We start from the raw sequence: 13,756 nt of genomic DNA on the forward strand, positions 1-13,756 counted from the left end.
TCAAGTGGATGAGAAAACCCTTGGCTCCTTGGTGGACAGCGCTAATCAGTCCGCTGTCTGCCTGGGTCTCTCTTGGTCTGCATTTCACTGTGTAGCATTTAAAAAGACTTGGAGTCGACAGTCTAAAACACACAGTCCTAGGATTTTAAGTAGGATTTTAGATAAAGAGTTTTGCTTTTGAACAGCCAACCAGGAGCAAATAAAGCCAAGAGAACAGAGGAGAACACATTGAAGCAATAATGGTGGGCATGTGGGCACTGAGAGAGATAATGGCTGGACATTGCTCCAGGGCGTGAATAGGAAGGGAGGAGTCGCAGGTCGTCCATTCCCAGCCATGCTGTGGGCAGGTAATTAAGCCCAGAGAGTGTGTGAGTGGGCCATAAGGGCCTTCCTGGGGGGCACCAGAAGAAATACCCCTTCACCCCCTCCGAGAAGGAAAGTTTTATTTGCAACAGTCCAGCCACAAGGACACAGGCAGTGGGGTCTCAGACCCTGCCCTTCTTCCTTGATGTGTTTTGTGGGCTGGTTCCCATTGCAGGCAGGTGACCCAGCTTGGCCTTTGTAAAGCAGGCTGAAGTTGCTGGAAAATGTGGTCATTGGTGTTTGCAAGAAGGCATCTGAGTTGGGTACTTGGTTCCTGGACATCTCATCTTTCTTCCGAGATGCTGCTGCCCTCCTCCTACAAGGAGCATGTTCAGCCAGAGGGCCCAGGTTGAAGAGGAGGTGTGCAGCTTCCTTGAGGTCCTGCCGTGCCCCCAGGAATTCTTGGTGGGAGGGTGGAAGGGGTGCACATTCTGTCCTCATCTCATCTCCGCCTGCCTCTCCTGCTTTTTCTCACACCAGTCTTCACTCTGTGCTGTTCCCAGCCCAGCCCCTAAGACTTGCAGGGCCCAGAGCAGAAGTGCAGACGGACTTGTGTTCCCTTGTTCAAAGTTATAATTCAACCTACAAAGTGTCACTAAAATATGTCCCATCCTCCTGCTTTGACAAAAGTACCGTCACAATGGCTTGGAAGGCCAGGTTTGAATGTAGGATTTTCTGACTCCTCAGAGCTCTGCCTGGGAACGTGGGGGCATAGGAGACCCGGCCTCCCACCCCAGCCCCCCGACTTCTCCTCCCATCCCTGGCTCTGATATACATCCATGGGTCCAGGCTCCATCCAAGTGCCATAGCCAGCTTGCTTTGAGTCTGTTTTTTCTCAGTGTTAAGACCTAGTCTGTTTACTTCCTATCTGATGAATGAGAGACCATGCACAAATTATCTTAGGTAAGAAAAGAAGTACTGAGAGAGAGGTAAAGCCTGAGGGTGTGTGGGGGTGGGGGTTAAGCTGGAAATCTGGCTGGAGTTGGGTCATGGATGGCCCTGAATTACGGGCTGCAGAGTTTAGACTGGCATACTGGGGAGGCGGGAGGGGAGTCCCTGAAAGTGTTGGGCAGAAGAGGGACGAGATCACAGCTGGGCAGGGAGGAGGCAGGGCGGAGGGGGCGTGGAGGTCCGAGGATGATTCGGGAGGTTCTGACGATGGCCAACGACTTCTGGTTTGCAGGAAGTGATGTTCTACAGTGGATCGTGCAGCGACTTTGGATCTCCAATCTGGGTGAGAGCTCGCGCGGCGCTCAGTCACTAAGGACCACTGTGTGTCAGCACACGCGAGAGTCTCTGGAGGGTAGAAACTAAATGGAGGCTTAACCTGTGTCCCTGAGAAATTGACATTTTAATTGGAGAGACGACCCCTTCCTGTGTAAAGCAACCAGAATCAAAAGTGAAGGTGTGATGATTGGGGAACCAATAGTTGTTTCATATAAAATATTGAGAGCATATAAATAACAGGGGTAATCGGGGAGGAGTCAGTCAAGAAAGACTGCTTGGAGGGGGTGATGCATACATACACTCGGTCTTGAAAGAAGTGATGCCTGTGAATTGTGGCGGGGAGCTTGGAGGCTCTGTCTTCCTGGAAGGGGAAACTAGCAAAAACAATGGTGTAGAAATGGAGTGAACAAGAAATGGAGTGGTAACAGGGTGGGGTGGGGCAGGGGAAACTGGGAGAAATGATTTCAGCTGGGGATGGAGGGCAGTGGAGGGATGGGAGTGCACCTGGCATATTTGCAGAATCCAAGTTTTAGCTGGGAGGAAGGCAGTAGGAAGCCGTAGGGGATTTTTGAGCATGGCAGTGTGTTTGACAATCATGTGTAAACGAGGATGTTTGGCAGCAGTTTGAAGGATGCGTTGGAGCAGAAAGAATCTGGGGTCCAGTCTTCCCACTAGAATAAAGGCTGTTGATACAACCAGGTATAAAAAATGAGGATCTAGTCTATGATGGAGGGACTGGGACCTGAAGAGGGAGCATTGGGGAGGAAGTCTCCCCGAGCCTCGGAGGCTGAGCTGTGGGATGGGCTGTGGGTTGAATCCTTGAGCAGGGTGGGCCTGGAGGGCTGGAATTCTCCTGATGATGGAAAGATGCCTGCTTTCATTGGGCCTCTGAGAAAGAACCAGGAAGGTTTTCCTTTTATTAATGCAGATCCAGAAACAAGACTGTGTTTCCAAACAAATCAGAGAGGTGTGGGAATTAAGGTGAGCTGGGGAGGGGCTGGAGATCTGGACCTGGGAGGCAGGTAGAGTTGAGCTCAGGACAGAAGTTGACGATAAGCATGGCCTCCCTTCCCTTTTCTTTTTGAGTGAGGACATCTTTGTTGGTCAAACAGACATTTTCTCCCTGCTCCTGGGGCCTTCTTCAGACCCAAAGGTCCTAAAGAAGCTTCTCCAGGATTTCCCCAAACACCTGCAGCGGTCCACGTGTGGCACCTGTTAACATTCGGGTTCACTGGCTCCCCTCGACTTGCTGAGTTGTCACTCCCAGGGGCTGCTGTGGAATCCTCCTGTTAGCATGCTCCCTGCTGGTAACTGGGGACACAGCCAAGTTCGGGAACCAGTGTCCTCACTCCTTGGATGAAGTGCTGTTAGGATGGGGGTCTCTCTCTGGAGTTGGGCATGCTGTGTAGGGCCAGACAATGAGCTTCTGCTTACGGTCTCTGCTCTTAACTTCCATGTCTGAACTGCTTCTCCCCAGAGGCACAGAACTTGGGCAACTTTGTCGTCAAGTATGGCTACATTTACCCCTTGCAAGACCCCAAGAACCTCATTCTCAAACCCGATGGCAGCCTCTACCGATTTCAGGTGAGTTTTGGCTTTGACCTTGGGTGTTCATTTAGGGTTAATCTTATCTGAAAAGATAATTTCTTGGCTTCTTATCCTCACAGATCAGGACTTTAGAAATGGTGGAGGGGACTAAGATAGTTTCGTCTCTTAAGCAGTAGGGCTGGGGGCCCAAGGGGTCACAGTGTTTAAGCGTGGTTTCCTGGTTTCTTTTGTAGACGCCGTATTTCTGGCCCACCCAGCAGTGGCCAGCTGAAGATACAGACTATGGTAACTCCACTTCTCCTGTTCCTGTGGTAGTGCTTAACGTGCTGCTTCTTTATTCGCTGCATTTCGGTGACATTTGTCTTGCTGTCATCATGACCTTTATGTCAGTTCACATCTGTATTGAGAGTGTTCCCTGGGGAAGGGACTGGGTCTGCTGAGTGTTCTGTGCACCAAGCCGAGCACAGCAGCCTCATGCATAGAGAACCTGCAGATGCCATTTTGAAATATGATGATGATGGAAAATATCATTTTTTTCCTTTCCAGCCATCTATCTAGCCAAGCGAAATATTAAGAAGAAAGGGATTTTAGAAGAATATGAAAAGGTACAGAGATACTTTCAAATATAGGTTATTATAATTGAGTGGAATATAGAATATAGTCTTGAGTGGTTTTGTCCCTGTTGCCCCTATTACCACATTCATATGTACCCTCATCCTCCATCCACCCACGCATCCACCCATTATCCATCCATCCATCCATCTGCCCACCAACCCATCCACCCATCCAGCCACCCATCATCCATCCATCCATCCATCCATCCATCTGCCTACCCACCCATCCACCCATCCACCTATCACCCATCCATCTATCCATCCATCCACCCACCCATCCATCCATCCATCATCCATGCATCTACTTAGAAGCAGCTCACTGAAGTAAATTCTTCCCCATGTCAAGCTTCAGTTTTTCCTTCTGTAATTTAAGTCCTTACCTCAGTGGCTACTGGGCACACAGTAGCTACCACCTTCCTGTTGCTGTCTGCAAACAATATAACCTAATTAATATGCATGATAATGTGTATTACATGATGAACAGATTTGAACTTGAGTTTGTGAGGTTAAAACAATAGCATAGACTTTAGTTTTAGATTGGATCAGTCAGATTTCTCAAAGAACGCACCCTAACCCTCAAAAGGCTAAATTTCTGGGCAGATGGCGGCAATCTTGCTGTGTTTTTATTCATTACAAACATGTTTTTAGAAGCGCCAGCATCACACCAACATGAGGGCTTGTCTTTGTGGATCTGTGATGCTCTCTTGTTGCATATTTTCCCCCACCCTATGCCCCACTTCCTAATCATATTTGGAATACATTTATTAAAAACAAAATCCAGGCCAAGCTGTGGCTTTTGTTGTGGAGGCTCTTTGAGAATCTGGTGTTACTAGAATGAACGCCTTTGCAAAGCTGGGGTGGGAGGCTGTTAGGCTGGGTCTGTAGTTGCCGCGGAGCCAGGGGCAGCTGTCCGTGACATAGGGTTTTCTGCCCTCTGCACACGGCGTGTGTCACGAGGTGCAGTGTTCTCATTTTGTTTTTCCTTCTCTAGGAAAATTACTATTTCTTGAACAAAAAAATTAACTACAAATGGGACTTTGTCATTATGCAGGCCAAGGAGCAGTACAGGTGAGTGGACATCACGTTCGTCCTCTGGTTGTCCTTCCTCCCTCCCTTCTTTCTTTGTTTCCTCTTATTAAAATAAAGCTCTATTGGGCATTTATGTGTCCAACACTGGGCTACGCATAAGGGCTATAAAGACACAGTCTGTGGGTTGGGCAGAAAAACGAACAGGCTGTGATGCTGTGGTGAAATGAGAGCTGCGTGCAGGGGTTTGCAGAAGGAGCTGTGGAAACAGCATTGAACCTGGAGGCTGCATAGGAGGTATCCGGGTGTGGGATGGTGATGGTGGATGGAGAGGAGCGGTGGGGTGGAAGGAAGGGTGTTCTGAACAGACAGAACCAGAGTCTGGAGGCAGACGAGCCCCTGCTTAAAGCAATTCCCTGTAGCTGGAGCAGAGAGTGCAAGGCCTGGAACTGGCAGAAGTGAGGCTGGAGATGTTAGCAGGAGCAGATTGTGAGAGGGCTTTGTGTTGAGCGCCAGTGGGAGCCATAGAAAGATTTTAAGCAGGAGAGACGTACAATCAGAGTCGCACATTAGAACCACTCACAGGCTCTCATTTGCCTGCTGTCCACTTCAGAACTGGGCTGAGAGTCCCCTTGAGGGCTCTGCCTTGTCTAGGAGAGGCAGATGTAAATGCTGAGAGTGTCTGAGTCAGGATGAGGCCAGGCTCTCGTAACTAACAGCCCCCAACTCTCAGGGGCATCAAACCCCAAGATTCATGTCTTGCTCATGTTCCATGTCCACTGTGGGTCAGCTGGGGCCCTGAAATGCTTTGTGTCACTCCAGGACGCATGCTAAAGGAGCAGCACCATCTGGGCTTTGCCTTTGCTGGAGCAGGGGGAGAGAGCCTGTGTGGGTCACAGTGATGCGTGTCACTTCTGCTCACAGCGCATCAGCCGAAGCTGCTCCTGTGGTTATGGCTTGGAATTGGAGTAGTGGTGGATTAGTGAGAATGCTCTAGAGAAGCGGAACCAATAGGATGCATACGTATATAATGAATTAGCTCACACATTGATGAGAGGGTCCAAGACCTGCAGGCAGCAAGCTAGAGACCCGGGAGAGCTGATGGTGTAGTTTTAGTCTGAAAGCTGGCAGACTCAAGACTCAAGAAGAGCCGATGTTTCAGTTTGAGTCTGAAGGAAGGAAAAAACCAGTGTCCCAGCTCAAGGCCATCAGGCGGGAAGAGTTCCCGCTTATTTGCGGGAGGATCAGCCTTTTTGTTCTGTTCAGGTCTTCAACTGAAAATACCTTCATCCAAAAACACCCTCACAGACACACCCAGAATAATGTTTGACCAAATATCTGGGCACCACTGGCCCAGTCAAGTTGACACATAAAATAGCCATATTGCTTGCCCTCTTCCTCTGGCCTCTGGGCCCCTCCATGTGGTCTAGCTTGGGCTTCCTCACAGCATGGTGGCATCAGGGCAGTCACGTTGCTTACAGGTGGTTAGAGGCTTCAAGGGCAAATATTCCACTGAGGAGGGTGGCAGCTGTTCCACCTTTTATGGCCTAGCCTCAGAAATCACAATACCATTTCTGATGTACTCTCTTGGTTGATACAGTCACAGAAACCCACCTGGTTTCAAGGGAGTGGGGGTGGGGATATGGACCCACCTCTCAATAGAAGTGTAGACATATTCAAAAACCACCACCAGCAGCCATCCCCGATTCTGCATTGTAGTACCCTGAACATTTCCTTATAGCTCATAATACAATCTGTAATTCTATATTTATTTCTTGACTATTTATGTAATGTTTAGACCCAAAGCCACTCAAGGGCAAGGAATATGTCTTTGTGTTAGCCAGCTCAGGCTCCCATGACAAAATACCATAGGCTGGGTGACTTGAACAACAGACATTTATTTTCTCACAGTTTTGGAGGCTGGAAAGTGCAAGCTCAAGGTTTTGGCAGGGTTTGTTTCTGGTGAGGACTCTCCTCCTGGCTTGCAGATGGCTGCCTTCTTGTTGTGTCCTCACATGGGGGAGAGAGAGAGAAAGAGAGAGAAACTCTGGTGTCCTATTATTAGGGCACTAATGTCATTATAAGGGCCCCACCTTCATGACCTCATCTTATTGCCTCTAAACCGTAATTGCCTCTGAAAGACCCCATCTCGAGATACCATCACATTGTAGGGAAGGGCCTCAACATGTGAATTTTGGGGGGCCACAAACATTCTGTCCATAACAGCCTGTTTGGTCCACCACTGTATTTCTAGTGTTTGGAATGTAGTGGGAGATCAATCAGTACATGAATAATTGAATAACTGATTAAGTGATATTGTTGCTAAAAAATTCATCATATGACAAACTAAAATAATTCCCTGTTGATTGGTACTCTTGGACTCCATTCATCACAACTTTCTTCCAATACCATCTGTCAGAGAAGAGCAGAAGAGCAAAGCCACAAGGGACCGTTGGAGTAGATTAGCAATCAGCTGTATTTACATGGTGTCCAGCCTTATGGAGGTTCCACAATACCTCAGGTGACTGTGGCTCATTGTCCTGAGGACATGGGGTAGTTAACCTGATGGAAAATCCAGTTAGGTTGCTCAGGGGAAGTTGGAGCCATCATGTTTATATTTAATATCCAAAGCAGGTTGGTAGAAAGCGCCAGTGGAATGGCACTCTTCACCCATCTGGCTCTCTGGATGTGATGATGTTATCCACAATACGTTAGCTGGCAAATCAGTCCACCGACTCTGTCTTGTGGAGGCCACATGCGTCATCCCACGTTGCCTGGGAAAATAAGCATTACCGAGTGAGAGCACAGGTCGCCGTGGAAATGGTGCTGAATGGGGCCCATGGCACCATCATTAATGTTGCCTGGCTCCTGTAGGAGGAGAGCATAGCATCATTTCCTATCCACAATGGGAAAGGGGGAGGCTGAGAGATCAGAGGGAAGATAAATAGCCTTTTACAGTAATAAGTTGGGCTCAGAAAAAACCCTCACTTGGCATGAACTCTTTGAGGTGACAGAGTGGAACTGACAGGTAGAGAGAAATGAGGACTCCCCGAGGCCAGCATTTTCCCTGTTACAAACTCTGGCATTGCTTGCTCCCTGCTTGTTTAGATGCTGATTATAATGTTCAGCCAAATGATCAAATGTCAGCCCAGAATGTCATCCATACTTGCTCCAGTGGTGAAGTTGGTAGAGACGATTCAATTCTAGGGATAGTCATGGTGGCGTGATTGCATCTCAGCACAGTGCTCTCAGGCAGAGCTAGATCTGGGACCAGACCCCTGGGTTAAGTCCCCCTTCTGCCACTTGCTGACAGTGTGACCCTGGGTGGGGCATTCAACCTCCCTTTGCTTAAATTCTGTGAACTTTGAAGTGAGAAAACGACACTGGGAGGATTAAATGAGTTAATCCATATGAGAGAATTTAGCAGGGTACCTAGCACATAAGTGTGATATTAGTGTTTGCTATTTTTATTATTATTATGGCAAATACAGATTACTTGGGCATATTGAGAGAGTGGTCCAGGTCATCAAGAGTGGGGTCCATCACTGAGCAAAAGATGCAAAGTCTTATTGGCCTTCAACATGGCTCTTGGCTTTTCAGGGCTGGAAAGGAAAGGAATAAAGCAGACAGGTATGCATTGGATTGCCAGGAGAAGGCATATTGGCTCGTCCACCGATGCCCTGTGAGTATTATCCTTCCTGGCTTCACCCATCTCTTGTTATGCCTTGCCACGCCCACCTTGTATTCACCATCCCTTTTGCTGGCTCATCTCCCTCTGGGGCTAGAGTTGAACCAGCAGGAGGAGCTGCTCAGTGTTGGGTTAGCATCCAAGCGCCTCTTGGCTGGAAGAGGAAATACGCTGTCTGGATGGGGTCTGCTTGTGGCTCATCTGTGGTGTGAGGACTAAGTGAAATTACCTAAGGGAGGGACCTGAGTGAGTTTGTGTTTTATGAGGGCTAGGACTTTTTTGAGGGGGTCAGGATACCTTGGAAAAGGAATATAAGAAGAAAAAACTAGAACATAGGCTCCAAAGCAGGAAAATAAAATACTACAGAGAACTGATGCTGCAGAGCAGAGCGTGCCTCCTGTCTCTTGTTCCCTCTCCTTTTCCTCTTCTCAATCCAGTCCCCAGTGGCTGAGCTGGGAGGAGACGGGAAGGAATAAGTGTGTGCTGGGCCTCATTGCTTAGAGCTCATTGCTTCTCTGGCTTTGGGACTTAGTGGCCTAGAGAGACAAGCTGTACAGAGTGATGTAACTTGTCACAGCTCATCACTGGGAAATGGTGGCCTCGTTCCTGAGCACAGAGAGGCAGGCTGTAACCATCCCCCACTGTGGTTAGCTCTGCTGCCACTCAGGAGGTGGGAGATGTCAAAAGGATTCTGGAAAGTGAAGAGTTCAAAACATGTTCTTGCTCCTCCTCCTTTAGTTCCCTTCCCTGCCAGGTAGCCAAATTCTCAGAACCAGAGAGGGCACTGGATCCATCATGATGCCAAAGCTTATGGGTTTTTGAACTGCAAGCCCATCAGATTTTGGCACTTTTCTTATTTTCTTTCTATATTCAAAACAGATTTCCTGGGGCCAGCCCTGTGGCGTAGTTGTTAAGTTCGGCATGCTCCACTTTGGTGGCCTGGGATCGTGGGTTCGGATCCTGGGTGCAGACCTACACCACTCATCAGCCATGCTGTGGCAGCGACCATTGTATAAAGTGGAGCAAGACTGGCACAGATGTTAGCTCAGGGCTAATCTTCCTCAAGCAAAAAAAAAAGGAGCAAGATTGGCAACAGATGTTAGCTCACAGCTAATCTTCCTCAGCAAAAAAACCAAAACAGATTCCTGTAATGAGTTCCTTTTGTCAGGGCATTGGTTTGGATGCCTTCTTGCCAAGGTTAAGCTCCTGAGGTTGATCCCCAAGAAGCTTGTTTGGTTTTGCTTTGTTTCAGGGCTCCTTATCTAGGTAGACCAGTTAGCCGATGCTCAATGGGGAGTGGGTGACAGAGTGGATGACTGAGCCCATGGTCCTGGAGAAACAGAGCCAAGCACATGCCTCCCTGTTAGTAGCTCAGGAGTGAGCTCTTTGTATGAGAAGGGAACTGTACATTGTTCGGCCTGCATTTGGGCATCTGTTCCTAAAGGGAGAGCCTTGGTGAGGATAAGGGCAAATGGTGGATAAGCCACTCATTTGGCAAGATGCCCTGGTGCCCAGTGGCACCCATGACCGAGGGACTCCTACTCCTTCCAGGATGGAGAATGGCTTCCGTATTACCTGCAGAGACCCCGTGGTGTGAGAATGCCAGTGTGAGTGCATTCCTGCAAAGTGACATAGACTGGCTGTGCACGCGATCTGCCCTATGTCCCTGTCCTCTTCTCTGTCCCTGCAACCAGGAGGCCTATAGGGAACAAAATGAGAAACTGATTATCTGAGTTCTCCCCAGTTCTCCTGGGGTAAGCTCCCAGCTCTCACGCCAGGCAGATGACTGAGTAGTGGCTCTTCATGACATGATACAGAAGTACATAAATGTGACAGTGTGTTTCTGACCACTACTTCCACCATCACCACCCCCATCGTCACCTCCACCTCCCCTGCCTCCACCACCTCCCCTACTTCCCGTACTTTTCCACCTTCGTCACCACCATCACCGTCACTGTCATTATCATTGTCGTCATCATCGTAATATCTCAGTGCATTTAAGGCCTTTGTGTAACCTCCTTGGTCATTAGAGCATGGCATGAGTCACTGCAGCTCTAACAAATGTGATGCCAAGGTTCAAATGTGCCTGGTGCCTCTTTGATAGCGCTGGGGACCCAAGTTCAGAGTGAGGCTTTGATGTACTCGGAGCGGTTGTAAAACTCCTCGAACACAAAACTGCGCCTCACATCTAGCCTCTCTCACTGCTGGTCCCTGGGTCAGAACTGGACCAGTGGGTCAGAGGTGAGGCCGGAGTACGTCTGGGTCCTGCTCTTCCAGACTTTCTTAAAACACTCTCAGCCTCTCGGATGCCTGAGAGGTTAGGGTCAGGAACGTGTTCTGTTTGAAGAGCTTCCTGTTTGGAGTCTGTCACAGCCCAGAAATTGAGCAATCTAACTGACAAACTCAGGAAGCCCAGGAGCTTAGAGACTGTCAGGCTGTCTCCAGGAGACCCAAACAGACTGTCAGTTCAGTGGGAAAAAAGCCAACCAGGCAAACAGAGCATTTGGCTCTGTGAAGAGTGGAGCAGCCAATATGTAGACTGACTGTAACCAACTGTTGTGTGGGACATGGCTTGCAGTCTCTGGACTGAGTCATCCCCCTGTTCACTTCTCTGTCCATTAATCCGTGAAAACTTCGTGGGGCCCTGACTCTGTGCCAGCTACGGAGTTGGGTGCTGGGTTTAAAATAACAGCTAACAGTCATTGAGCCTACTGCGTGCCTGTGTTAAGCTCTTGCCAGGGATGATCCCGTTTCCCTGAGGATGCTGTGAGGTAGGGAGTATCACCATCCCCATTATTCAGATGGGGAGATCAAGTTTCAGAGAGTTTCAGTACCTGGCACAGTGCTGGGATGTGAAGACATGTCTATCTGACATGCTGCTGCTGTGGAAGGTGCATCTGCATGTGGTCCGCTCTCCCTGTTCAAGGAGCTCAGGTTTCAAATTGCCATAGTAGGTGAGCAGCACTCTCCCAAACATAAGACCTAGGGGCTGAGGGGCACAGTGAGGGTGCTTGATGAAGGTGGGGGGAAGGAATGTCATGCCAGATGTTGTGTCAGGGAGATCATCACGGGCAGAGGCCGAGATCAGATGTGGGAGGTGGTGGCCGAGGGATCTGTCCCCAATCTCCATCCTGAGCCCAAATGCCACCCATGACTCAGCATCCTGTAAGGAAGGGAAGTCATGTTCCTCGCTCAATTTCTACCCAAATGGAACAAAGTACAGAGCTGAGCACAGTGCAAACAGCAGTTAATTGTGTAAATGAACAGAGGGAGAAATGGTTCCTTTAGCAAAGTCATTTTGAGGCCTTCTGTGCATCTTTTCTGCATCATCTGTGATTTGTGTGTCTCCCGAGGACATGGGCTACTGACATGTGGACCATGGGTATATGAAGGATGTGGACCCCTGACATGTGGACCATGGATATGTGGAAGACGTGGTCCCCTGACATGTAGACCATGGATATGTGGAGGACGTGGTCCCCTGACGTATGGACCATGGATGTATGGAGGATATGGTCCAGGACAGAGGCTGCCTTTGGCAGTGTGAACTTTAAATCAAGTGGTCACTTGTCTGAATATCAAGCTAAGTGGCCTTTGTTTCAACCACAAATGCAGATATTCACCAGAGAAAATGTCTGCCCTGTTTCCTGTTGAGGTTGAGCTAAATATCTAACGATGGAGAATGGCAAAATAAATTAAGGTATATCTGTATAACGGAACACTGTGAAGCTATTACAATAATATTTTCAAAGACCATTTATTGACCTAGGAAAATGATCCGATATATAATGTTACATTAGAAAAACAAGATGGAAAACTCCATATACTCTGATCCAAATTAAAAAATAAATTCGACATCTATTTGGTGAATGCCCACTCTATGCCGGGTGCTGACTAGGCAATGGGAATATTTGACTTGTGAGCCAAGACAGATGTGGCCTGTGCCCTCACGGAGCTTGAAGTCTGGTGGAGAGACACAGGCTAAAATGATTGCACAGATGAGTTTGTGCTGTACAGAATGCCAGGACAGCTTGTGAGAGGCGGGGGTCCTGTGTCAGACTCGGGGTCTGGGAACACCTCTCCGTGGAAGTGACGTTCAAGCCATCATCTGCATGGAGCTGACTTCTCTAGCCCTTCAGTCTAACTCATCTCCCTGTTCCAGCCTCATCTCTCTCTCTTTCTCCTGTTTTATTTTGTTTATAAAACAATTTGGTATTTTATTTATTCTTTGTTTTCTGTCTTATGCACCAAAAGGGTCTGAACTGATATACTAGGGAAGGGCATGATGATGAGAGAGAGGAGAACGAGAGAAGGGACAGGAGGGACGTGGTGGAGTGTCCCCAAGAAGTGTACATCGGCTCCCCCTGGCCCTGCTCTGAATGCTGATTCTGGGCGTGTCGCCTCCTCATGGAGCAGCTGCTGGGGTACAGAGGTCCTTTCATAACCTGAATTATGAAGCGTTTAGCAAATTGCCTCTTTGGCTTATGCCTGAGGGATGTTGTCAGGGCGTCACACCCTGGCATCCACAGTTCCTCCGGTTGAAGGAGGAGGCGTGACCATCTCTGGAGGGCTTTCCTCACATGGCTTCAGGGCTGAATACATTGCCTGCCTCCTTTTCTTCTGGCAGCCCGCCACAAGGATACCGGTTGCCCTTGTTTCCTGTGCACTGACAGTCAGTTCTGGGTTATCTTCATTCGAGCATCCTCTTGAGTACCAGAAACTGCATCAGTAGTGGCTCTGGTGGCTGTCTGGGAACAAAGACTTTATGTACCTGATGAATGAATGAATGAATGAATGAATGAATGGAGCCTGGGAGGTTCCCAAACCAGCAGAGGCAGAAGGGCAGCACCCTGGGAAGTTTTGAAGGCAGGGCGCTGGCATGGGACCACAGTTTGATCGGGAACAACTGAGACTTACGGAGATGCCGAGAGGAGACAGGAGCCTGGGCAGCGGGGCAGCCAGAGGAGCTGCCTGGACACTGTGTCGAGCTGAGGAAAGACAGGAGGTACTGGCACTGGATGGGCCGGCAGAAGAATGAAGCCCACTGGGTGGTATAGCTTTGAGAGTCCTTGGCCATCTGGTCTGGGCAGCTGAGGGCAGCCCTGTGCCGATTACGGTTACACAGGTGCAGCGTTGAGCACCGGGGCAGCCGAATTTATATCAGAGCGTGGTTCAGGTTCCAAGGAAAGAGTTGGAGAACTAATTCAGGACTTGAGCAGACAACCGCACCGAAGCTGCTGAGGCAGCGCGTGCCTGTGGAAGAGCAGCCAGCCGGTGGTTGTAAGGGCAC

At 49.0% G+C, this 13,756-nt stretch overlaps 1 protein-coding gene across 2 annotated transcripts in view; it reads left to right on the forward strand.

The window, feature by feature from the left end:
* Positions 1–13,756, forward strand: part of RGS9 (regulator of G protein signaling 9) — a 64,554-nt gene that overhangs the window by 13,636 nt on the left and 37,162 nt on the right. For both annotated transcript variants that reach the window (XM_070560168.1, XM_070560169.1), the window contains exons 3-8: positions 1,547–1,597; positions 3,068–3,174; positions 3,372–3,423; positions 3,685–3,743; positions 4,744–4,820; positions 8,379–8,460. In XM_070560168.1, coding sequence (XP_070416269.1) covers positions 1,547–1,597; positions 3,068–3,174; positions 3,372–3,423; positions 3,685–3,743; positions 4,744–4,820; positions 8,379–8,460 — 428 coding nt within the window. The remainder of the gene's footprint in view (positions 1–1,546; positions 1,598–3,067; positions 3,175–3,371; positions 3,424–3,684; positions 3,744–4,743; positions 4,821–8,378; positions 8,461–13,756) is intronic.

The sequence above is a fragment of the Equus przewalskii genome, chromosome 10, assembly GCF_037783145.1.
Source record: "Equus przewalskii isolate Varuska chromosome 10, EquPr2, whole genome shotgun sequence".
Classification (NCBI taxonomy): Eukaryota; Metazoa; Chordata; class Mammalia; order Perissodactyla; family Equidae; genus Equus; species Equus przewalskii.